The sequence below is a fragment of the Passer montanus genome, unplaced genomic scaffold (genome assembly GCF_014805655.1).
Source record: "Passer montanus isolate IOZ18808 unplaced genomic scaffold, ASM1480565v1 scaffold97, whole genome shotgun sequence".
Taxonomy (NCBI): domain Eukaryota; kingdom Metazoa; phylum Chordata; class Aves; order Passeriformes; family Passeridae; genus Passer; species Passer montanus.
This window is the reverse complement of record NW_024375145.1, coordinates 1,388,035-1,414,129: the sequence shown is the minus strand read 5'-3', so window position 1 is coordinate 1,414,129 and position 26,095 is coordinate 1,388,035. Positions and strand designations below refer to the sequence as shown.

The 26,095-nt window shown below is 41.0% G+C and overlaps 2 protein-coding genes across 10 annotated transcripts in view; one reads left to right on the top strand and one right to left on the bottom strand.

Moving 5' to 3' along the window:
* Nucleotides 1-697: 697 nt before the first annotated feature.
* Nucleotides 698-20,424, bottom strand: TMEM167A (transmembrane protein 167A). Its single transcript, XM_039696334.1, has 4 exons — nucleotides 20,257-20,424; nucleotides 9,782-9,891; nucleotides 5,047-5,081; nucleotides 698-1,842 (listed from the first exon to the last, which is right to left on the bottom strand). The coding sequence occupies exons 1-4, from the start codon at nucleotides 20,407-20,409 to the stop codon at nucleotides 1,772-1,774; spliced, it is 369 nt and encodes a 122-aa protein (XP_039552268.1). The 5' UTR covers nucleotides 20,410-20,424; the 3' UTR covers nucleotides 698-1,771.
* Nucleotides 19,865-26,095, top strand: part of XRCC4 (X-ray repair cross complementing 4) — a 142,941-nt gene continuing 136,710 nt past the window's right edge. For 2 of the 9 annotated variants that reach the window (XM_039696327.1, XM_039696328.1), the window contains exons 1-3: nucleotides 20,603-20,817; nucleotides 21,608-21,727; nucleotides 22,953-23,066. The gene's annotated coding sequence lies outside the window, so the exon portion shown is untranslated. Of the gene's footprint in view, nucleotides 20,041-20,600; nucleotides 20,818-21,086; nucleotides 21,395-21,607; nucleotides 21,728-22,952; nucleotides 23,067-26,095 lie in introns of those variants that run through there. The other 7 variants (XM_039696330.1, XM_039696324.1, XM_039696332.1 and 4 more) reach the window with 6 other exon arrangements.

Genomic DNA, 26,095 nt, shown 5'->3' with positions numbered 1-26,095 from the left:
GCAACACAGTTCCTCCATGTTAGTAATTTTCAGACACTCAGAACAAAAAAATCTCATTGGGTTCTTTCACTAGTAGTCCTACTTGAAGCTAAACCCCAGGGATTATTAAGAATTCATCTGGTAATTAACGTCTTGGATGAGTAGGAAATGTGTGAATATCATAAAAATGCCATTATTTATTAAAAGAACTAATAACTAGAATATAAGTGCTCAACATAAAAAGTTACCAGATGATTCTCTGCATATTTTGAACATGTATACACCTAACAGTCAAAACCCAAGAATTTTTAGGAATCTCCCTTCCCCCTGGTGAGGAACAGCTACTTGAAATCCAAACCTTTGAGCTGCTTTGATGCCCTGTTTGGAGCAGCATCCACATTTTAAAGTTACAGAGCAGATTTTGCACTCCCCACATCCCCAGTCCCAGGCTTCTGTGTGTGCACAGCATGGTTACACTCCTGCAGCTCTGCACTGCTCTGGCTCACAGCCCGGGGTATTTATTTGGCCCAAACTGGAGAAATCTATTTTTACTGAGCCTAGAATAGGAAAATTTTGGATGGCTGTGTCTGATGGTGATTCAGATTCGCAGGTACATGTGAGACAACACAAGGGTCATAACTCAACTGTTTTTCCTACTTGCAGGGTAGTTTGGATTGACGAAAGTAAGGATTTCAAACAAGAATGACAACAGTTAACATACCTTTAAGCGTGTTTTACTTTTTAGCTTTGTTCCTTCTGATCACAAGCCTTTCCAGATCAACAAATACTGCAAACAGACAACTCTCCCAAATGCAGCCAGTATGAAGTCACACAGCTGTCTGATATAACCCACACCTGTCAGGCATTATTGAAGAAGTCACTAGATTACTGAAAGTGTGCAAAATTAAGAAATAAATGATAATGGAAGGTATCATTAAAAGTAATCTAATCTTTACTACTGGTGAGGGTAATTTAGTTGATTCAACCTTTATATTATGACATGCAACTTCCTGATCTGCAGCTAACTGTTCATTCTGCTAATTTAGAAACCTTTCCATGCATGCAACAGCAGCAGCAGAACCTTTTCAATACTTTTCTCAACATTTTGGAACCTCGAAAAATGTGTACATGTGTTTTTTTTTTTACAGAGAACAACGTAGGTGTCTCAGATCCCCCATCTCTGCCTTCTCAGCAGCCAATCAGACATCACTACAATTATGGTCCCTGCCTTTATTTCACATCTTAACAACAGAAATATGGACAGATTATTTGAGAAATTACAAGTAACTTAGGTCAGAGGTCATATTTTTAGGATGAGCCATCACTTACAAATCAAGAGGAATTGTTTAGGCAGCAAGAACTAAAAATACTTTGATAAACATCCCCTAGAGTCAAAATGCTCTTTATTCTTCAAAGGGTGGTCTTATTGCTGTGGCTGATTTACCATTTTAACGCTTCGTTCAACAGGTCTACTGGACAAGAAATTTTAAAGAATTACAAACAGCAAGCCTTTTCAACTGCATGGTGTTTAAAGAAAAAAACCCTGAAAGAGCTCCCCTGAAGCTCAGACAGGCACCAGACACCCTTCCACATTATTACAGCAGGAGTGTCAGTGCTGGCCTGGCACTAACAAGCACATCTCATCTGGGTTGTGATCACTAATGCTGGTCCATCTGCAGGGGTGTCCACCAGGAGACAGGTTATCCATCTTGTGAGAGGAGACTTGCTGAGGCTTCCCATCCTTTCTTGCCACAGGATCTGCTGTTGGGTACGTGGGGACACCCTCCAGCTGCTACTGCATGAACAGGATGCTGAAGGCCATCACCACACAGCACACGGCCACGTAGGGGCTCTTCCTCTCACCTGGCAGGAGGGGAGAGAACCCAGAACAAACAAAAATTCAGGCATGGCTAAACAGACCCACCTGCTCCTAGATTCTGCCACAGCATGTGCAAACTGATACTCAACATTTCTAGCTGGAGAAAGGCAGGCAGAAGTACAGCTGTGTATTCACAAAGAACACACCCATGGGCAGTGGAGAAACTGAGATGTAGGACGGGTTACTTGGCTACATAAAAACGGAGTTGGGGCTCTTGGCCTGAAGAGAGGGACTTGAAAACATGGCATGGAGTGACAGGACTAGAGCGAAGGAAGGCAGGGCTGGCTGGTCCATCTTCCCATTCCATCTTGGCAATGGCAATTGTTCCCTGGCAGGGTGGGCAGGGCTGGCACAGGGTGCCCAGAGCAGCTGGGGCTGCCCCTGGATCCCTGGCAGTGCCCAAGGCCAGGCTGGACACTGGGGCTGGAGCAGCCTGGCACAGGGGAAGGTGTCCCTGACATGGCTGGGGTGGCACTGGCTGATTCTGGATCTCTGTGACAGATCCATGTAAGGGCTTCCATCCCACTACACACCACCTTTACTGAGGTGCAGTTTTATGTTGCTGCTACCTCCTAGTGCCAAAGTTGGGGGCAGGCAGTGGAAAGATGCCCAGGACACCCCATTTTTGCTGGTTCTGCCCCTCTGTGGCTGCTGAGGAGCTGTTCTGTGTCAGGTGAAGTGCAGCTGGTGCTGTCTGGTCCTGGTACCTGCCACCTGCAGTGTGAATCTTCTGTGCAGGGTGTGACACAGCAGCCAGAGCCGTGAGCTCACAGCTGCCCAGACAGAGCCAGGTGCCTTTTTTTCCTTTGCTAAGAAGACATTGTTAGCAGGTGGAGAGGGTCTGGTCCACAGTTTTCCATTATAAAAATGGTCAGCAGATCACAGAAGCTGCACAGACTCCTCTATTTTCTGACTCTTTAAAACTGGTGTCACAGTTTCCCAGGGCAAACTGTGGAGGAAAGTTAAGTTTACTCCATTAATAGACTTTTACCTGGTGGCAAAAGCAATCATGAGAGATCTATTCCCACTGATTTCGTCTAGGACAGACCATTACACAGCTTTTTCACCAAGAAAAAAAAGATTCTCAGGTGGGGAACTCTAGCACAACCAGGGGAACATCAATAATGGTAATCAGACTGGTACCTACTTACATGAGCACTTTCTCCATTAATTAGCAAAATGTTTTTACACTTAAACTTTATTCCTCATGGTTCCACTGAATTGTGATTGGAGAGACCTCCAGCCTACAGAACTGCCAGAGTTAATACTGAAATGTGTCTTTCAAGTGAGAAGATCCCTGTTTTTGCACACCCAGGAGAACAAAGACAGAGCTGGGGCTGTTTGCTTTAAGCAAAGTTCAATCTCCCTTTGCTGTGTGAGGTCTTTTGTCTTTACAAACTACCTTATCAGAGACATGGTTTTCAGAGAAACATTAGAGAAAAAAAAAACCACCAAGGCTCCCAAGTCTAGCATGGTGCAATTTTTATGAAAAATAAGTATTTTCTTTTAGCAGCAGGACCTTTAGACACAGAGGGAACAAACTTTCCACAGTAAAAGAAAAATGAAATACTTGCAGTGACACCTCCCATACACAGCATTGACTGCCCAGTGACATTACAAGATTCTGTCATGATCTGGCATATATTTAATTAAACTTCAAATAACTGAACGAATTAATGTCTGCAGTCTCACATCTGTTTAAAATAAATTTTGAGGAAGTCCAACTCCTACGGTTCAGGGTATTACAATTTTCATATGGGTTATGCTTTTCTGCTCTTAATTTTCTTAAAAGAGAAATCACCATGTGGCAGGATTAAACATTATTTTGCACAACTTTGTAAATATGTAACCACTTGCCAGTGATTAAGATCTTATGTACATGTGAAAAGGTTGTTTAAACATACCAGGGATGTGAAATGTAAAGGAAGCCAGTAGACATTTTCGTTTTTAAAACCTACACTTTCTACTTGGCTAACTTGATTAACACACATAAAATGACAGGAATCATCTCCAAAGCCTATTTCCACTTAGTCTAAAAGAAAGTCAGTGGTCCACTCTAGATGCAAGTTGCAGAAAAAACAGCTAATTGAAAAAATAATCCTTGCACTTCATAAGCTACAAAGAAGATGGCAAGGTAAGGTGAGGCGCTCTTTTCAGCTTTAGACAAACCCTAATGCAGCTGTATTTTTACATTTGTTTTCAGTGGTATAGCTCAAAATTCATTTCTGACAGCTGCCACCTTCCCAGAATCTTTCAATTACAGCACTAAAATTGGTTCTGCTATGTCTATTATCTAAATAGACAATATCTGCAATCATTTTAACAACCGGTCTTCACCAAAACCCTGATTTTTGTGTCAATGCTTTTTTGACATCCTGTAAAATGCTCTGCCTGGGAATGCAGAAAGGGAATGATAAAGGCTTTCTTTAGGTTCAATAAAAAGTAGGAATATCTAGAATTACAAGTTCAAAGTTTCTGCTCTGAATAACAATGCAATTTGAACACTGATGATGGGTTTGTAGTTTTTTTTCCCCTAAATCGTGGATATAACTTAATGTTAAGACTAAACTTCTGCTGCATATTCCAATTTCCTTCTCCAAATAAATTCAGGATAAGGATTAAAATAAATATAAAACCAATGTTATGGGAAAATGTCGAGAATCAGATAGAGCTGATCAGCCTGTGTGCAGATGTCACTTGACACGAACAGCTTTGTGTAATTCAAAAGTGCACAGAAGCTGAGCAAAGAAGGGAAAGGAAAAAACCACATTTATGCTTCAACAGAAGTTCACAATGCATTATGAACTCCATGTTGTTCTACTACTATGAGGTAAATATCTGGGTTTTTTTCAACAGTCCATTACAATTTCAAACAGACTGCAGTTCATAAGAAATCACCTATTTCTTTGCATGTTACAAATACACCTTTGGTTGTTTCAAGAGGCAAGAACTGCAAAAGACTTTTGAAAATATAACACTAGATACATGAACTGACATGAGAAGATGCAGGGTTTCCATGATGCTAATCTAAGCAATAACCTGCCCTCTTCTTTCATGGAGGTTAAAACCTGCATTTTTGAAGACAAAGGATGTGTATGGTTTTCATTGCTACATGGCAACAGAATCCTAATAAATTATGGTAGAAATAGGACTAATCTTAAGGATTTTGAAGGAAAAAAAAAAATTACCAATCCTGGCGCATTTCCAGAATATCCCCAACAGTCTGTAAAGATAAAATAAATTCATTAGGCTCTTGATTTAACACATCCAAATCAACTGATTTTCTTTATGTTAAAATAATCTGAACTGACAGTAATTTCCTTGACAGAATCAACCTGATTCCCTTCTGAACACCAGAAAACAGAAGATACCTGCACATAAGGGTACAGAGTAGGAATTACAGAAGTGGCAAAGGTCTAAGTCTAGCAGGGATCATTTTGCATGCAAAGATACTCATTCTGTATTTCAGATCTAAAGATTTCATCAAAACCCCATATTCATCTACAGTACCCCAGACAGAAAATTTTGTGAAGAAAAAAATCTTCCCAATTCTTCTGGTTCTTTCTCATTCCTTTACCAACATTTACCTTGCTCATGTCTCTCCTGTGCTGCTTGCCCAGGACATTACCTCTCAAAAGTGAAAGACCAATGGAGAAAAGCAGAATTCAAACCAGGGAACACCCAAAGGGATGTCACAAACCTACAATTTCTCTGTGTAACTAAAATAATCTCACACTGACAGCTCCAGAGGAGCAGGGACTGCTTTAGGATCTGAGGAAGACAAGGGGAACAACACTGAGGTGTCCTGTGTAAGCAGACAGATTTCAGCCCTTCAAAATTTGTCTGCAGGAAGGTTTCCTTCACAGAACACTGTGGGGAAGCACTTGGAGAGCTGCCATCAAGCAAGTAGTAAATACAGCCCCACAAATAAGGTTCTGAACTCACACCTAAAAAGGTTTGATTGTCTGTCTTTCCCCTTTTTTGGGCTCTGAGAATTGCTTACTTCTAACACATTTAAATGCAGACAGTTAAGCTTGGGCCACTTGCTCCTGCATGCTCGAGCAGTCAACATATCTTTTAATTTTCTGCTACTTCCATTTTATGTCCTCTTTTATGGTCTTGGTTTACTCTCTGTAAGCATCTCTCTGTCCATTTAGCAGCCTCCTCTAATTCTGAGACAAAGATTCAGTGCTGGGCAGGTGAAGACCAAGGGTGGCAGCAAGTGACTGAGGTGTTCAAACTCAAAGGGAAATGCTTTTTGACTTATGTGCCCCTTGCTGAACAATTAATAATGAACAGCTTTCCATTTCCATTTTTAGAAAACAGGCCTTTTTATCTCTGCTTTAGATTTCAGTTTTACCTCAAGGAAAATATATATACATGCACACACATACATATTTGGGTTTGACTCTATTTCTGTAGAGCCAAAGCTCTCTTTTCTGGCTTTTATGTAGCTCCACAAGCAGAAGTAATGATCCCTGCATACAGACTCCACACTTTTCCAGACTAAGAGGTCACACAATAAAGTAACCTGAAGACATTTATGCACTTTTTGAAGAGGCATGCAGGTAGAAAGGCATTCATGTGTAAATCTGAAGTGCTCCATTGATAGCACCTCAGGTTCTCAAACTGTTGTTCACTCTCTGTAAAATTACAATTTACATACTGCATGCTGCAAAACCAACAGGAAAACTTCCACAGCCCTATTTCTCATATTGCTATCACTCAAAAGCTTGCCCAGGAGCTCAAAGAAATAAAACACTACCATTCTATTCATATGCTTTTGAAGAATCCTGCATGGGAAAAAGAATATTAACCCTTTCAGGCAGCCTAGAAGTCTGTTGAATTTGCCTCACCATCTCAGCAGGGGTATTTTTCCCTCTTCTCAGTGATTTCTTGATTAATGTGAACCCACTACTGCACATTGCCCTACAAAACCCCTTGGTGAAAACAGAAATTTTCCTACCTGATGCGCCAGGTACAAAACAGAGGATGGGTTTCAGCAGCTGCCCTTAACAACTGCAATTAACAATTTATGAACCTGAAGCCACTGACATGAGGGCTGACCAGCCTTGCCATGATGACACCAGAACATCCTAAGAGGCTTTTGTGCTTCTGGAACAGCTCATTACCTCTGTTTGTCCACACAGACTGCTGCTGAGCAGAAGGAGACTGAATTCTGGACCTTCTGGTAATGAACCCTCTGGAAGAACTGGGGAGTTCCCACTGCAGGAAAAGCCTGTGCAGACCTCCTGCTCCCCTGGTTTTTCCATTAGTGCTCACCCCAGTTCCACTAGAACCTCTTCAAGTCAAAATCTGCTTGCTTATTACAGAAGTGATGCTGCCCTGAATAACTCTGCTCCAAAACAACTCCTCCTGCAGCAGCTCCTTGGTGTAACTGCACTATTCCTTCTCCACCCTTTGTGTTCTGCTCCATCCTTGTTTGGATGCAGGTGGAGGGGTGGCTCTGGCTGGGATCCCTGCTCTGTCTGGCAGCCACAGCACCAATGTGCACGACCTGCTGCAGATTCCTGGCTCTCAGTGCTCAATGCTAAAAGCCCTCATCGTGAAAAGTGGTGGTGGTTACCTGCAGGACAAAAAACCCAAATTAAACAGAACCTCTTCAGCTGAGGAGGAGGTGGTGGAGCCTTAGACAACAACTGCCATGGCTGGGTGTGCTGCAAAATGCCATGTGTTCACCAGGAGACGCCCAGTGCCACTGCAGGAGGGAGTGTGAGACATCCCCATGGAAAATCAAAGGGGATCTCTGGTGCACATGAGCTAACACATCTTTCTGGTTAGCAGGGAGGAGAGAATTATGTTGTCGTGCACATTCTCCACTAGTCAGCATGAAACAGTAAATCTCCACTTGCTTTCCCAGCCTTTAACACTGCTGCTCACGACTGAGCACATGGAAACATTCAGGGAAAATGAAGGTTTAAGGTTGTTTGGCTTGGTAGGAAAAGACACACTTTGGCAGAAATGAGGGGGAGGAAATACAGGGTTATGAGGATGGGTGACATCACTGTTAAATGGCATCTCTCAACCAACAGAAATATGTTTCTTCACTTATTATCAACAGACCTAAATACTCAGCAAAGTTACCACTCACTTAGAAATAGTGAATAACTATCAGCATTGCTCCTCTCCATCACTTTAATATTTTACTGCTACTTTTTTATGCCTTTAATTTGGAGCAGGAATGATGAGGTAAGAGCATCTCTGTGGCAAACTGAAATATCACCAGGAATTGTTTTATCCCACTTGTCCAGACATTTCCACTGGAGCATGGAGTACGTTAGAAGAGGGAAAGGAGTTTAGCACCATATGAGCTCCATGTAAACATCTACCATACAGGAAACAACTTTCATTGCTTCCAGGCCAAGGTTTTATTCTCCAGTACAAAGTAGTCTACAAATATATACATATAAAACAAAATGGTATGTCCTACATCTACATAAATACAAACCTACACATCAAACGCCCAACTCCTCCACAGTGTCAGCACCCCTTGGAAATGTTTTATGAAGAGAGTTCTATTGTACCCCAGACAGATTTGCCTCAAGAATAAACAGAGTAGCTCCAGATTAAAGGAAATAATCCTTGCCAAGAACAGCACTAAAATTTTAATCAGTAAAATAAACATTCTTACTTCTTACTGTGTGTACCTCATTGACTATTGTGTTATCTTCCAGCAGCAGACACCCAAACTCCCCTCGTCCCCCCACTCCCTGTCCTTCATTAAGTCATCCTTTCTTCCATCTTTACTTCCATCCAAAGAAATCTCTCATGTCAGTGACAATTTCATGGCCTCATATAAAAGGACACAAGTGTTTTCATGTTAGAGCTCCAAATTAAGAAAAAAAAAAAGCTGGCGTAATTTGGGTATCTTACACTGTTAAAATTAAAAAAAACATGGATAATAAAACAGCAACCCTGGAGATTAATTACAACGAAGGTTTTCAGAAGACAAACACTCAGGGTTCTTGGTCACAACACTATTTAAAACTGGACACGTCTGAATGTAAATGCCAAAGTGATGGAAGACACTTAGGGAAGAAGAAAACTTTATTTAACAGGAAATGACCTAATGGCAAAAGTGGAGAAGTCAAACACTCAGCATCCAAAAGCCTGTTTTTCCACCTAGAATTACCTCCTGCTTCTACAAATATAATCTCCTTTGCACTAGGCTGAGGTGACAGCATGACCGAAGCTCTGTGGACAGCCCCAGACATTTCTGTGCCACAAGTGCCCAATGGTTACTCGAAATCCACCACACTTAAATCACAGTTCTGCTGATCACAGCTAGCATCCATATGATTAAAAACCAAAGTTAGGTCTGTACAAGTTTTCAAAAACTCCTCCAGAAATTCCCTCACCTTAGAGAATACAAAACCATGATTTGAACAGACCACACAAGAGGAGTGTGTTGCTTATTTTAAAAAATATTTTTAGTTGTCTTTTAGTTACAGATTATTGCTAAAGCTGTGTTTCAAACTTCTATCTGCAAAACACCTATCTTGAAAACAAGCAAAAAGCCAGTTTCTGCTGGTTTCTCACCCACCCTAGGAATAAAAAATAAATTATTGCAACAATAGCCACATGTAGGAGAAGGTTTTATTTCTGTCTCTCATTTCTGTATCTCTAATAAGCATCTAACAACGAAGCTACAAATCTAGAAGATTAATAAAGCAGTATTAGCAAGGTTAGAAGGCTAATAAATTCTTTCAGTAAAATTGCAACTAAGTGCTTGCCAATACCTTATTGCACTCTATTGTGAGGTAGAAAATTAAGATTTTTATCTTTAAAGAGAGAAAATTTTCAAAGCAGGATCTGCATTATCACAGACTTATCAGGAGATGCTGAAAGGCTGCAGTTGAACACACACAGCTTGTGGATGTTAGGAATGATCAGGCCACATACCCGGATTTATTTTTGTCCAGTAAGCTGGGAGCCAAGGATCTGATGTAGGCACAGGTACATATGAGCAGCAGGATCACAGTCAGCAGACTCTGGAAGTTGAAGATGGCAGACTATGGAAGAGAATCAGGAAAACAAAGAATTACATTTCTGCAGTGCAGAACTTCTGTCAAAGTGGAAGTTCTGGAAAAAATGGGTGACCACTTAGACAATACCAAAAATGAAACCTACAATGAGCCAGAAAACCTTTCCATCAATGGAATATTGTGGTGGTAATAAAGCAGAGGTGAAAGAGGTCACTGGCAAGGAAACCAGTAGTAGCCAAGACAAAGAATAACACAAAATGTGCAGTAGGTTTGTTAATATACCACTTTTTAAAGGCTACAGGCCAAATTTAACAGATTTGTAGAAATACACAGTTAAGCCCACCTGAACTATGATAACTGATTACTTTTACTTTCAAATAATGTTCTGATTGTGAACTGAAAACATCTTTATTATAAATACACTTTCAAAAGTGCTAGTTATATGGTAAATCCTGAAGAAATTGATCAAAAATTGCCCTAGGATTGAGAAGTAAAGTTCTGTTGTTGACAGCAAACACAAATTCAAGACACAATTCTTGAGAAAATGCTGCAATATTTGGCTACTTACTAAAGAGTAAAGTATCAGTAACAGGCAGAAAGTGCAACCTACAAACCCTTTTCTTAAACTTTTTATTTTTTTTATATTTTTGGGGTTTCTCTTAAGTGTCTCAACTGACATCCCGGTCAGTGTAACAACACCAGGTGGTGTAAGAGGCAATTGCTTATTTCAAAAAGCTTTATTTCACCTCCTCTCTGCTATGGTCATTTGCAAATCTGATTTAGTGTGAGCTCAAAAAAAAAAAAAAAGTGAAGACAAATGCAATAAATTCACTCTTTGTTCTGGAATTCTGATGAACTTCTGTCTCCTGTGTTCATAATGCTCAACCCAGCTGGCCGAGTAGTGGTATTTAATTAAAGGTAAATATTTAGCACTTAGGAAGGGATAATACATTGGCATTTCCTTCTCCAAGCATATTTTAGGGAACATCAGAGCCTTCATTTCCACGCAGCCTGAGGCAAATCTCTGTTGATGTGCACATGCTTTCTTCCTATGTCACAAAATGGTAATGTTTTGAATCTCTGATTATCAAACCTATCTAGCTAAGGAGAATTATATAAGAAAACCACACTATTCTAGTTCAGTATGGCACTAGCAGGAGATTAGGAGAGAAAAATGAAAAGTTCTAGTAGAAGGAAAGCCACTGGAACACACACAAGTGTTCCAATATGGAGATCAAAAACCTGGTGACCAAAAACGACCAAATCAACAGCAAAACAGAACAAAATATATTATCTTATTCAGAATCTCCATGGGTCATATGAACTTCAGAACATGCACAGAGCTGCCAGTCTGAACACATGCTTTAGGCAGGGTTAGCTATCTGAAGGAGTTTCAGTATCTAACTTAATGGGGTCCAACAGGGCTGCTAAGAAGCATCACCGGAGATGCTCTGACCCTGCAGCCTGTAGAGGAGAGATTTCAGCATCCTGAAACCCACCCTTCCTGTGTTGAGGGAGCAGCGATCCCACACCCAAAGCCAGCCCTCCTTTCCCAACCATGAGGCTGCTTGGTCTCTTCTTGCACCACAGCCTTCCCAAAATCATATTTAATTTAGCATTTTAGCCCAACCAGCCACCTCTTCTGCCCCATCATGTCATAAATAATGCACAGACTCTTCACAAAGGACAACACGCTGCCATCCCCAGCCTTTGTGCTCAGCAGAAGTTCTGCCAGCTCCAGAAACCAGGGAAGTCTCAATTCCCCCTGGCTCCTGCGGGTCTAGGAACGCGGCGGGGCCGGATCCAGGAGCGGCTGCTCTCAGCACAACCAGATACTGCCTATCAACTCATTAACTCGATCAGTCCTGCGGGACAGACAGACAGACAGCTGCTCTGACAGCTCACAGCGTTCCCATGAACTCCTGCAGCTGCTTCCCGAGGCGGCACCGGGCACTGCAAAATGGCAGCAGGGCACACTTGCTGCCTCTTCAGCAGGGGCTGTAAATGTATACTCATGAAATGTGCTACCAGCCAGCCAAGTGGGGCGGTATATAATTGTACATAATTGCTCCTTGTTGGGGGCTTCCCCAGATATGCGTGGCTGTAATCGCATCTGCCCTTCCACGGAAACGCGCTCTCAATGACACGTTTATCTGCACTTTGAAAGGGCAGATGTGAGCAGCCCAAAATCTGCTTACGAGTTTGGAAATGAGAATCTATTCCTGAATTAGGCGGCTTCACTCCTCACATCTGAAGTAATTCTCATGGCCCAGATGAATTCACAGAGAACAGCAACCTACATCTGGCTGCTCCAACTGATGTAATTAAAAGCTGCTGCAAGAGTTATACATTGCTCAGAATCCTTTAAAAAAACTGCAATCACATACCAAGCTACTTGGACAACATAGATGTGTTGCTGTTCATTTGTTTACACTGGGCTGCTCTGATGAACATGTATTAATTTCAATTTTTGATTAGTGTTGACTGGCTTATGGCAGATCCCGTGAGCCTCACTCTCTCTACAAAGAGATCTCAGCACATGGAGAAACTGGTGCTGTCTCTTAACTGTGTCCCCATGAGGGTGAAATGACAACCAACTTCCTGAGACTCATGCTGCAATGCCAGAAAGAACCAGCACTGGCATTTTATTCTGTTTTTAGAGAATGCAAGCTTTAATTCCACATGCTGAAATCTTCTACATCTGCATTTAGTGTATTTCTGACATAGCGGGAACACCTCAGTTGCTCCATTCTGTCTCATTCCCTCCGTGCCCCTCCTCTGTGGAGCACCACCACATCACCTGCAGCACCAATGAGGTATTTTAGTCACCTGAACTTGCATGAGACAAGGTTTTTCCAATGTCTTTGGAAAATCAAGACTTTGAGAGCTACATGCCCATAGGCTGTTTTAAATCCTTCCCAAAACCAGGCCTTCAAAAAAACCCTCAGTATTATTTCCTGATCATAACATATCTCAGTAAAAACTCCATATAATAAACCATAAAGAATTAGTACTCCTGCAAGTTTTATTGTGTTGGGATTAACAGCAGTGGCTTGTATTGAAATAAATACTCAGGGGAATATACAGCAGCTGGAAACCAAGTGGTACAGCTAGGGATGTCTGGATGTACTCCCATCTGAGTATAAACTGAAGTTTAATGTACTTTAGTAAGTGTTGATTGAAAGTCAAAAGTTACCTATGTGGCTGTGACAGGGAATCATGACAACAATTGCACTGCAAACCTCATTGTAGACAAGGTTGTCCCTCAGCACTAAATTTAATACACTTGGGCAGAAGAAGAGGAAAAATAGCAGCAGCATCTCAGAGTTGTGGTTACCACCTTGTGGTCTTGCACTTCACAGGAGTATTTAACTCAATATGCAGAAATAACCATAAGGAATGCACTACTTCTAAGCACTTTCCTGCACTGACAACACCCACAGACAAGACAACGTGAGTTATCCATCTCTGCAGATCTCACTCAGTCCATTATCCCAATATTCTCTGCTTCAGGCACTGTGCTGTCCCTGTCCTTGCAGGCAGCACCACACTCAGAAACCACCTACTGATGCAACCCCTGGGCAGCACACAAATCACACCCTAGGTTTGATGAAACTGTCTGTGTCACAAAAAACCTGCTGATTTTTGTGCTGTCCCTGTCCTTGCAGGCAGCACCACACTCAGAAACCACCTCCTGATGCAACCCCTGGGCAGCACACAAATCACACCCTAGGTTGTCATGAAACTGTCAGTGTCACAAAAAACCTGCTGATTTACCCCTTGTCTCACAGACTTCTGTTTAAAATAAACCACCCAGTATCATGGTTCCAGGGGAAACGACCCGTGCAGGAGGAGAACACAAACTCTATGCTGTTGTCCTTTTGGGTAGAAAGCCCAACACAAAAGCCCCCTGAGTTTATCTCAGCAGACTTAGCACTGAAACCAAAGCTTAACCTTCCCTAGACTTAAAGTATTTACAAAATGATTATTTTATCTCTGATTGCAGCGTGACCAAGATGATTTCATCCATCTGTGCTATAAAAGCACAGGCCATTGTAGTGCCAGCAAGCTGCAAAACTTTGCCCTGTGGTTACTATTATAACAACCAATTTATGTGGGCAAGCACAGATAAATAACTGGAATATTTTAAAGAAAGTATAATCTCTGTGTAATACGCTTCAGAATATTCAGTCCTTTTAGAATGGTTTTATATTTTTTCCTCCCCAGCATAATAGAATTGATGAATAATTATGTTTTCTGGAGTCAAATATGGATACCCAATCATTCAGCTGCCTTTCTCATACTGGAATATGAGCAAGAGCATACATACTGCAGTTAAACTTCAGTTAAGCAAGAAGTGATAAAAATTTAATGTCAGAAAAGTTAAATCAAGCTATGAAATTTTAACGAAGAGGTCCTTACAAAGCTGAAAGAGAATATGCTTATTATCTAGGGGTTCCATTAGGCCCTGCAATTCTTATTTCTTCAGCAAAATCAAATTTTTCAGAATATATTATTGAGTAAAATAATAGGATATAAATCATGCAGTCTACTCCCAACCTGAAAGCCAAAGCAACTGCTAAAAACTAATTAAAACATGCATCTAATTGTATTATTTTCCAATATATTAAAAAATAATTATTTTTCCCACTGCTGCCAAATGCAATCTGATAAAAACAAATGGAAAACAAGCATATGTAAAAGAGGCATGCTAATTAGCATCATAAAACAATTACAAAAACTGCAGATTATTGAAGTTTGAAGCAATTATTGGCTAAAGTACACAACAAAACTAAGCAAGGAGTGTTAGTAAGTACCCAAATAGCAGCCAGATGCAGTTGTTCCAGCATAAATATGGCTTTTTACTTTGGATTTACAGCATGTTCTCCTCAGTATTTTATTTCTAAAGAATTTAAGTACTATATTTAATGTTCATTCAGATTTCTGTCTGAAAAACATATTTTTGCACTCACAGAATGTAAGCTAAGGCTTGATCAGAGAAAAAGGGAATTTTTTTCCTAGTCATTTCTTGGAGAAGCACATTGTCAAGTTTAAATGGCAAGTGCAACTAACACGTATGCTTTGCAGTCAACTGAAGACTAATACATCTAATTAAAACATAACCAATCTCCTCAAACAATTAAACACTTAATTAAATGTATGGACACAGCTGCCCTCCCCTACAAAAAGCTCATTTGACTTAGGCACACTTAGGATTTTTACTGTAATTCAAATCCACAGACCAGCAGTGAAGACACCTCCAGGCAATGATGCTGAAATTTCACACTTGCTTAAATTCCTCCCTCTTTGCCCCAATATCTAGTTTGAAAATTGAACTTTTGCTGCAAGCAGCTAGCAGATGCTGCATTTCACCAAATATCTTACTATGAAAAACAAAGTCACTTTTAAAGTCTTTTACTGACGTCACTGTAGCAAAAAGGTGTGTATGTTCACAGATTTACTAAACAGTCAAAGAATAATGGTGGTATGTCAGTAAAATCTTATAATAACTTTACCCCCAGGTCTTCTCTGTAGATTATACAGTTTAAAATTTTACAGAGATATTTTTCCTCTGCTGTCTTCCCCCATTAGATAAAAGCAGTATTTTAAATAACCCTTTTTTTTAAGTAACTCTCCTGTCTGAAGTTGCACACCACCCTGTTTAGTTCACCACAAATTTTATACTGAAACTGAAAAAAACAGTAAAACCTCTGTGTGTGAATGGAAGAGGTAAGAGTCATACTAAAGCACACTTGGAATCAGGTGATATCCTTACTGTAATAAAAGCAGCATGCAAAAATCAGGAGTTTGCAACAGAAGGTGGTACAGGAATGTGAATGTGACTATGGGAAAAAGTCTAACTTCTCAAAAAATAAGATATATTCTAATTTACCTAAAAACTACGAAACAACTGAAAATATTTTATGTATACTATTTACCAAAATTTTTTTTTGTTCATTCATAGTCAAACCATCTCTTTCAAACATGAAGAACAAATACCAGGCAAAAATATACATAGTTAAGGAACAATGACAAGTTCTGCTAAGCCTGTCACGTCCCTGGGCAGGTCCACAGCACCTCTGCAAGTCTCTTATTTGGCAGAGGTTCGGGTGCATGGTTTGAACATTTAGCATCTGGAAGACAGGTAATATTTTTCACAGCTGTTCCCAACTTGTTTCCACAGTCACCAGGCTGAAAATCAAAAGCTTTTGTTGAGTTTGAACGCCTGGCTCTGTGCATTAGCAGAAAAACATATTCAGTGCTGCAGCTGTTAGAATGAATGCGTGTGGTGTCTAACACTGCAGGCAAACAAAAAAAAACTAAATTGTGATGTTCACTCTTTTATGGCACTCAGCAAAGCAATGGTTTCTCACAACCAGTGTCATTCTGGGTAAAGCTGTTGAAGTAGACTCAAATCATCCTACTCTTCCAAAAAGAGACCATCTTACCTTGACAGAATAATTTCCTCAGTTCAATAATCACAGAAATAAAACACTGACAATGTACTTTCACATTGTCCTCTCTAAGATGACAGAAGTATCTACACAGAACACTTCAGGTGAAATAAATTCTCAATACAAAGACACTTTAAGACTGTAATACAACCTAGAAGATGTTTTTAAACCTATGTATCTTTAGGTCATGATAAAAACAAAGCTGCTAGCAAATCTGAGTGAGGATTGATTCATTCTTGTAGTTTTGAATAAGACAAAGACAAAACTTTGCACTTAAAGACTCCTGAAAGCTCCTTTTTCAGAGCAGTGTCTTGGGCTCTGGTATGTTTACATCCAACAGCTTGGTTTGAAATAATATTTACTAATGAATGTTTTTACAATTGGCTCTATGAGCAACTCCCCTTCCTTCTATAAACACCACACTAAGAGAGCAACAAAGACCTGACAGAAATGTTTGTCCTCGTGGAAAGTTCCCAAATCACTTTTTGTGTAGTAATGTGGGGCCAGGATCAGCCCCAACCAGAGGGTGACAGGGAAGAAGACGTTTTTGTCAAGTTTTCTGCACTTCTTTTAAATTATCTCCATCGCCAAATTCTGCCCGAGTGCAACTTCACATTTCTGCTATGAAGAAAAGTGAACACCACCCTTCAGGAGGTGAGAAGCTCCTCATTAATTTTAATGTTACCTTTGGCTTCGTCCCTTTTTCCATCCATGCATGTGACAAACTTTTCAAGCCCACCAGGAAAACTTCTGCTGAGCTTTTAGATGTAAAATCCCAAAAGCTGGCAGGACAAACTGACTTGTGGAAGTCAGCAAACAATATAACATTCTGCTCCTAAATAAGTGAGGGAGCTGTTCATCCTGGTGCATCCCTTCCATTCCCAGCAAATTTGGAATCCACTGAGAAGCTTCTACTGGCTTCCACAGCTGCTTTAAGTTGAAATAGTGACGGTTTTGCTCTAAGTCAAAATGGTGAATTTTTTCCATATCCACTTGTAGTGAAGAGGAAAAAAAAATCCCACAATTTCTGCTTTCACATTAAAAAAAAAAGACAGGTAGAAGTCAGCTTACATATATATGTATATATATACATATATATATTTAAATTTTTTTCCTGTATGGCAGCAGCTGGCCATTCACCCAGCACATGTTCCCATCTGCTTAGCCAGGAAGGACATGGTAAGGAAGCCTGGAAAGCAATGGGATGAAAAGTTTCCAAGGGATAAAGTCCTTTGGAAATCATGCTTCAGAATATCATAGAATATTCAGAGTGCAGCTAGCTAGCCTGAACTGCAGGTTCTACTCTTTGGACAAGGAGAATAAATTGGAGATGTAGCTCTGATCTCTTCCATTTCATGACACACACACAGTTTCACAGTCAAATGTGAGCTCAAAAATCCTTTTTTTTCCCTAAAATGCCTTGACACCAGAGGTGGCATCATGGAGGACCCAAAGTCCTGGAGGGCTGCTGCTGTCTTGAAGAAATTCAAACATCTGAGTAAGGCTGAGGATAGTTATTTTCACCTTATCTTTAACATGAAATCAAAGCAAACCATCTTTACAAGAGTTTTTTGCTTCAGGGTCCTTGTAAGAGTAAGGAACAGGAAAAAGTAGAGAAGGTAATCCCAACAGAATCTCATACACTTGCCATAATCTTGTTAGATTGAAACATTACCTTTGTTTTTAAGTTGCTGTTATGTATCTCTTGCATATCACTAAAATATACATAAAATATACATGACATAGTGATATAATATTAAATAATTGGTTGTATTTAATCATTACACTGAGCAACACCAATGCCCCACCAAGGTCTCTTGCCTTTTTCTATCACCTCAAACCCTTTTAATTACAATAAACAAGAGTGAGGTGCTGCTGTAATTCTGAATATTCCCCTTTCCATGGCTCTTGCTTTCTGTGTTTGAGATCTCCTGAGATAATTTATGCCTCTCATCATAAAAAATCTCCTTTGTTTTCTGCCTGGAGCCCCAGACTGGAGCAGGATCACCTGGAAGATCTGCCAAGGAGTGCTCAGGTGAGCAACTCCCAGCAATTTCCTGGAGACTGGGAACCCTTTTTTGAAGGAAACTTCATGAGATGTTGGTATTTTCTGTAAATAAACAGGAAATACAGCAATATTCCATTAAACTGCACAGCAAGGATGGATAATCTGTCCATGCTCATGTGAGGGGGGACCAGGTGATCTTTAAAGGTCCCTTTCAACCCAAACTATATTCAGATTATTAGAAAAATCTAAGAATTTCCATCTTAAAACAAACTCTGAGCTGAAGTTATGGACAAACGCATCCTTTGTACAGGAAAAATATATGTTAATTCAGTTATTCCTTTGGTTTTTCCTTTTAATTTAAATTAATTAGTCTGCTCACATAAACGTTGTTGATAAATAAACATTTAATGTACAAACCTTGACTAAGAAAAAGTATTTCACTGCTCAGCTTTAAGAATGAGAGAAATGCAAACCCTTATTTTGTATTACCTGCATGGAGACTGGGAAAATGGGGAGGAAACAAAAAAAAAAAAACCCAACCAATTTGCTTCTAGATCGAAAAGGGGGGGGAAAAAAAAAAAAAAAAAAAACCCCAACCAATTTCCTTCTAGATCAACTCTAAATAAAGAATGTGTATATAGATATATAATATATATATTTATACACATATATTATACATATATATCTATATATAGATACACATATATATATCTAACCACAATCTTTACGTGTTATAGAAAAATATATATTGCTAATACATAATACATAATTATTAAAATATTCAACTATATATTTGTATACATCCATAAATATATATATATATAAAATATATATATATATAAGTACCTTTGTATCTGCATATATTTGTTACACACATAATCAACTTGTATTTAAGCACAGATATTCTACTCCTGATGTACTCACCTGTCTTTTAGGCATACAACACCATAAATAAACTTAAAAATTCGTATTTATGTGGTAAGTTATAAAGACTTCTACAATCTTAAGAAGGACACATGTTGTGAATGAATGGACTTTTAAAAATACAGGAAAAAGGTAATATATATCTGTATACGTATACATATATATAATATAATTATATATATAATATAATTGATTATATATATTATAGATAATTTTTAGCCATAATTATATATATAAAATTATACATATCTTAGATTTTATACATATTTTATATATATATACACACATACGCGCGGCGCCGCGATTGGCCGGCGCGGCCGGCGCGGGGCGGGGCGGAAGGGGCGGACGCGGCGCTGATTGGCTGGCGGGGAGCAGGCGGAAGCGGCGGCGCGGGAGGTAGGTCGGGCGGGACTGAGGGGAGCGCGGGGGGAGGGGACATATATATAAACATTATATACATATATACATATGTATACATATATGTACATATATACACATATGCATACATATATATATATTTATAAATATAATATATACATATATGTATGTATAATAGGTAGTTTAAGATATAATCCACAGTTTTCACGAGTAAATGGCCCCGGGCCTCTGATGACACCCCTGAGAAGCAGCCAATCACGCGGCCCAGCGCAGCGCTCTGCGCATGACGTCACCCGCCACCACCATGACGTCACGCAGCACAGCAATGACGTCAGGAAGACGTCAGAGACGCACACAACACCTCGCCGACCTCGCCCCGGCTGCTGACGCCCCTCGGGGGACACAAACCGGGTACTTTCCCCCTCACCAAACCCCTCACACAAACCCGCCCCGCGCTACCCCCACCGCGGCCTTGAGGCCGCTCCGCTCCCGCGGGCCGCGGCTCATGGCGCCAGCGGCCTCCGTGGGCCGGGAGGCGCCGCTGGGCGCCGTGCAGGGCCGAGGGGAGGTGCAGGGAGGCAGGGGAGCGGGGAGGGCCCGGTCCGGAGCCGCCGGGCCCGCGCTTACCATCGCGCCGCGCTCCGCCACATCACCTTCCGGCCGCCGCGTCCCGGTGTGGGGATCACCGGGATCACCGGGATCTGCACCGACCCCGCCCCGGCTCTGAGGGGAAACAGGGCAGCCCCGACCGCGTCCCGGTGTGGGGACAGCCGGGATCATCGCGAGCGGTCATTTAATGACCCCCTCACCGGCATTGAGGGCAGCCCCGGTTGTGCCGCAATGAGGGGATCACCGGGATAACCGGGATAACCGGGATCAGCCCCTCGCTGACCCCTCACCGGAGGGCCATGGGGCCCGCGTGTCTTCAGTGAGACGCAAAAAAAAAGAAAAACAAAAGAGAAACCCAAAAAAACCCCCCAAACCAATAGCAATGAAACCGAAAAAAAACCCCACAAACAAACAAAAACATACAAAAACCCCCGCAAAATTTGGTTGGTTTGGTGTGTGTTTTTTGTTGGTTTTTTTCAGTTTTTCGTTGTTATTCGGCTCCCACTGCTGTTGTCTCACCCTTCAGGCGTGAGCCGCTGGCTGCTGAAGTGTTAATATCGTAAAGAACGCCTTAATAACGTAAAGAATGCCTTAATGAGGCTATTATTTAATTAGGGCCCTCTTACTGTTACTTCTGTTGTTGTATAGGGGGAACCCAGACTGTCTTCCCCTGGTTTGTTCTGTCTTGGCTAAGGTGCTATGTTTATTTCTGTTGGAGCTTTGCTCAATCTTTTCTGTAGCTGCACCTGCCCAAGAATTTCCAATTTTTTTTTGTAATTTTTTTTTGTTTTGGTTTGGGTTTTTTTTTTGGGTTGAGTTTTTATTTTTGGTGGTTTGTTTTTGTTTTTTTTTGTTTTGTTTTGTTTGTGTGTTTGTTTTTTACGGAGTAACCTTTGGTGCTGTGAGAGCTCAGTAAAATGAAGGAGCCACCAGCTTGGAAGAATTTCACAGTGGTTACTCTGTGTCCAGGTGCCCCAGTGTTGCTGTCATAGCAAACACCTGAAATGTCGTGAGGAATCCTTATAAACGTGGTTTTAAAAGCATCACCCCTTCCCAAGGTGGTGGCTTGGAGTCTGTGTCACTCTCTGTGTTTCAGCACCAAATTCGTGCTGGTCTGCTGAGTGTGGGACAGTTTTTCCTTTTTCCTTCGATGAGGGTAAACAGTTTGTTTTTTTTCTCTCTCTAAAATGATATTTTTAGGTAACATTTTACCTGCCTTGTGCCGCTGCTGTGGGAGGCTGGGGGTTGATGTTCATGTATGAAATGGATTCATCCCGTGGAACTGAGGCAGTGATTTACTGAGGCAGAGGAGTTTGAGCTGAGTGAGACCTACACAGCCCACTTAAAATGCTGTTTGTGTCCTCTGCAGGGCAGCTTCCTTCCTTTGGTCACTGTGAATTGACACATCTCTGAGAAATTGTGGTTTCAGACTCATAATCACCAAAATTTACCTGGGATGTTACCAGCGTGAGCAGGTTTGGAGTTTGAGGTGGGTGACTTTCTGTCCTGTGGACTTCAGGCACTCTGTTGATCCTGGATTTGTTCTGATTTTTCTCTAGATTGTTTAGTGCCAATAAGTTTCTCTCAGTTGCAGGTTTATCCATCTGTGTAACAGGTAGTCAGCATCTTGCTGTGTGCTCATTTTCTCACAGCGTATTCACACATCTTATTCCTGTTACTCAGTTAAATTCACTGGATTGGTTTCTTCCCATCACAGGTCAAGGTTTTTGATTAAAAAACAATCATTAAGTGCACAAAGACAATTCTAAAAATAGCCTCATTACCTTGGATATTTCAATTTGAACTGTTTGAATGATTGTTACATTGAAGTATGTTTCTAAACAGAAATAAGTTGTTAGTGTAATCACTGAGTACAGCCTCTGATGGTCAACATGACTCAAGACTTGAAAGGCAATAATACTTTTGAACTTTTTTTGTGCTTGTCAGAGATAGAAAGCAAAAACTGGGTTGTTTTTCCTGCTTGGACTCACTTCTGGATGCTCAGTGTGAATTAGAAACCCAAATTGAAAATACTCTGTAAGGTCCAAGGAGACTCCAGCTGTCAGTCCTTGTTCACAGCATAGCCAAATCTGCTTTCAGGTGGTCATCTAGCTTCCTCTAGTGTGGTTTAGTTTGCAAACATGCCCCTTTGTGATAGATTTATTACATTTTTTTCTACTTTGATAGTTTATGGCGAGCTCCCACCTGAAAACCATTGCAGATTTTTGCAAGAAATGCTCTTTGTTTACCCTAAACATTTAATTTCCAGGTGAGGTTTCCAACACAAAAGGGAAATTTTACTGATCGTGTGCTGTATTAAAATGATTTCAGCTGGACAATTTGGAGTGGTGGGAAAAATGCCATTTAAAGATTTTGTGGGACCCTTGGTGGCATAATTGAAAATATTGGTGCACCTGGCCTGGAAGTGTCTTCTGGGATATGGGACTGGAATATCAGCTTTCAGATGGTGTTGTTCCAGTTTCCCTTGCAGTTTTTTTCCCCCTCCTAATTAATATCTTGGCATGGAAAAGCAGCTCTGAGGAGCTGGGACAGCTTGGTTGGTGTTGTCTGCAGGAGTGGGCTGGGTGGGCACACCTTTCTGCTGAAAATCATATTGCAAATCATAAGTTTAAACAACTGCATTGATCTACATAGCAATATTCAGATATTTAAATAAAAGCTTAGGATGAATAGTGGTTTTTTTTTGCTCTTAGGTCCCTTAAGAGCAGTGCTCATGGTCGTGGCTGTGTTTCCTGGTGTTGAGGAAAAGGTTTTCACACTGCTCAGTGGAGTAGAGCACACCAAGGAATTTGTGTCTGTAATGAAAGGTAAAAAAGGTTTAACTCCTAGGCTGTTCCCAGATGCAGGAAGAATTACCACAAGGCTGACAATTGCGTGTGGAAGCCTTGGTTTTTATCTTCTGTGTGTTTTTTACCTTTCCTCAGGAGGAGGAGGGTTGGAGGAAATGGTTTTAAAAATATCACAGGCGGGTGACTGACATGACAGGTACATCCATGTAAATAAGTTTCTGTGCTTAACACTTCCATGTGTGTATATGAGGTGGAGAAAACGTTTAAAAATAAGCTATAAATGCAGTCAGTTGGGGGTTTTTTTGAGAAATGCTGCTTTGAGTGACTGGCAAGAAGCTGATACTGCTTTTCTTTTCTTTGCCTTCTACGCCGTGCCCACATCTGTCATTCCCAGGATCTTCAAACACAGGGCATGAATGCTTATAAACTTATTTGCATTTTTGCTACTGCTACAGGTTTGCTCTGCTCTCAGTCTGGAGTAAAGAGGCAGTGGGACACGAGGGGTGTGCATTTTGCAGGCAAACCTGTCCTGGGTGGATGGTGTTCTGTGTGCTGACAGTGGCAATTAGAGCGTGGTATTTTGTTTGCTAATGTCATTTTGAAGGAAAAAAAAACTCCAAAAAACAAACCTAACAACAACCAAAAAAACCAAGCCTCCATCTAATTTAGGTTTGACCCCTCTTTCTCTTAATTTCTGTCACCTGCCAGAAGTCCACATGATAATCACTGTGGTAGGATGGATCACAATAGATGTGAAAGGCTTGGAGTTTGCAGCTGTTTGAGCAGGAATGAACCTCATTCTTCATGCCAGGGGTGCTTTAGCCTGGTATTTTAACCACACGTTTAATACAAAGTTACTGCACAGGGTGATGTGTGGTGGGGACTGTTCCTACTGCAGCGGGAGCTTAAAATTTCTGCTTTTTGTGGCAGATTTCATGTGTCTACAACTGATGGGCTGATGCAAAGGGCACACCATCACTTAGCAAGGTACCCCAGATTGTAAAAACACCCAGGGTGAGGTGGCCTTGCTGCAGAAGTAGTGATGCTGTGCCTGGAACGCGTGACCTCAGTGCCTTTCTGACACAGACAGCAGCAGCACTGGATGTCTTACAATGCTCTGCTTTGACCAAAACCCATCCATTTCTGTAGAGATGAGATAATTTAGGTGGTTTTCTATGCTGCGTGTTGGCTTCATTAAAGCGGTACAGCAAATATTTGTGTGTGTGTGTGCTGTGGGCCTTGCAGGGTCACTTGCTGTTTTGTCTCAATGCCTGTTTCTGATGTCCTCGTTATCTTGCAGTGCCACTTGAGGATGAGAAATTTTAATCCCTAACTCTTGTCACCTAGGGCTTAGCAGGAGGTGGAGAATGTTTTTCAGGGTTTATGTTAGAGCTCGGGAGCCCCAGATGAAAAAGCAGCACACGTCCTTGAGTGAGTGGAACCACCCAGAGCTGAGGGTCAGATTTTCAAGGACTCAAAACCATTATCTGATTCTTCAAGGTTAGTAGGATGCAGCTGTGATTTCCTCACTGTTACATTTGGCAGAAATGTAATGCTTGCTGATGTTGTGGGGAATGCATAAAATTGTGCATAAATTCTGAACCAACATCACTAAATAACCAAGATTCCAGTTTAGACAGCTGTCATAAAATAACATTAAATGGTTCTTGAAATCACTTATTTTTCCACCAAAATGAGTATTTTTTCTAGTTGTATCCCTGACTTGAGCTGTGTCTCTTTCCTGGGCTAGGAAACAATGGCCTTTATCTCTTGCTCTTTGTAATCAATGTCTTGTGGATCTCAGTCTTCCCCACATCCTTCTCCTCTGTATGAGATGGAAAAAGGGAAAGGTGGCAAAAACCTCCCTTGAATTTGAATATTATTCATAGAACATAGTATCTGATAGTGTGAATGGTAAGGACTGCTGTCCAAGATATGTCAAGGTACAAAAGACTTGCTGAATTATGTATGGTGCTGTGTTGACACAAGCTAAGGTGAAATTTAGGAGATAATTGCTAAACAAATTACTGTTGTTTGCTAATCTAACACAGTCAGCTCTGATCAACACAAAAATCATTAAGTGTGTGCCTTGGGCAAGGGCCTCTGGTGCTACTGCTTTCTAAGGTGTACTGGTGATTGCACAAAACATTTTTTGATTAATTTGCCCGAATTTACAAAGCTTGGAAAAGCATTGGAATATTTCTGCATCTGCTCTGCAGACTGCTAGGTGGCTTTTCTGGGAAGGGATGTCCTCCAGCAGAGCAGACAGCTAGAGCACAGATTGTAAAATAAACAGAGAAAAAGGGAGACTGATCAGATGTGACTTCTAAGAGTGCAGAGACTGAGAACTTTTGTGCCCTTGATCTAGACACCAGCCAAATTGCTTGCTGTCTTGGGACAGAAAAATTAATGCAGCCAGAGGAAGAGTGAGGCTGTATATCCTATCACAGGCTGCATTTGTTGGGTTTTTTTAATGTGTGTGTTTTTGATTTTTTTTTTTTAAATAAATGATTCAAATAATTATGAAAGGGATTGTTTGTTTACAGGTCTACAAAGGGGTCTCAGTGGCCACCCTTTTCAGAAAAGTACAGAGGCTGGACAGGATAGAGGGAGCCTGGGGCTTTCCAAACGCTGTCAGCCCTGTCAGGCTTGGGGTGAAACCTCACAAAATCCTGGGGAGAGATTTGTGCTGGCTGAGCCAAGCAGGGAAGCATCAGACTCTGTTGTGGAGGCTTATATTGAATTACTCCAGCTGTGAAAATTAACCTTAATTTTTAGAGTCCAGCAGGCAGCAGGCACAGATCAGGAGAGGGGGCAGAAATGTTAATTTCTCTGAAAGCTGACATGGAGGAAAATTGTTTTAGGAAGCAAGAGGCAGGGAACTAGCATTCTTGTGTGTCTTGGACAGTACTTGAGTAATGTTTTGTGATCTCCTGAAGGCAGTATTAAAGGGAAGGGCTTTTTTTCCCCCTATGCCTTGGTCAGAGAAGTCTATAGATTAAGAATGTGCCTTATATTTTACATTTTTTACTCGTGTTGTCTGTTGC

Excerpts from the sequence above, each read along its gene's own strand:
- TMEM167A (XM_039696334.1), bottom strand. The coding sequence starts at position 20,409 with ATGATCCCGGCTGTCCCCACACCGGGACGCGGTCGGGGCTGCCCTGTT. Across the intron at positions 9,892-20,256 it reads TGGCGGAGCGCGGCGCGATG|TCTGCCATCTTCAACTTCCA; the intron begins GTAAGCGCGGGC and ends TCTCTTCCATAG. Across the intron at positions 1,843-5,046 it reads CTGGAAATGCGCCAGGATTG|GTGAGAGGAAGAGCCCCTAC; the intron begins GTAATTTTTTTT and ends CCCTCCTGCCAG.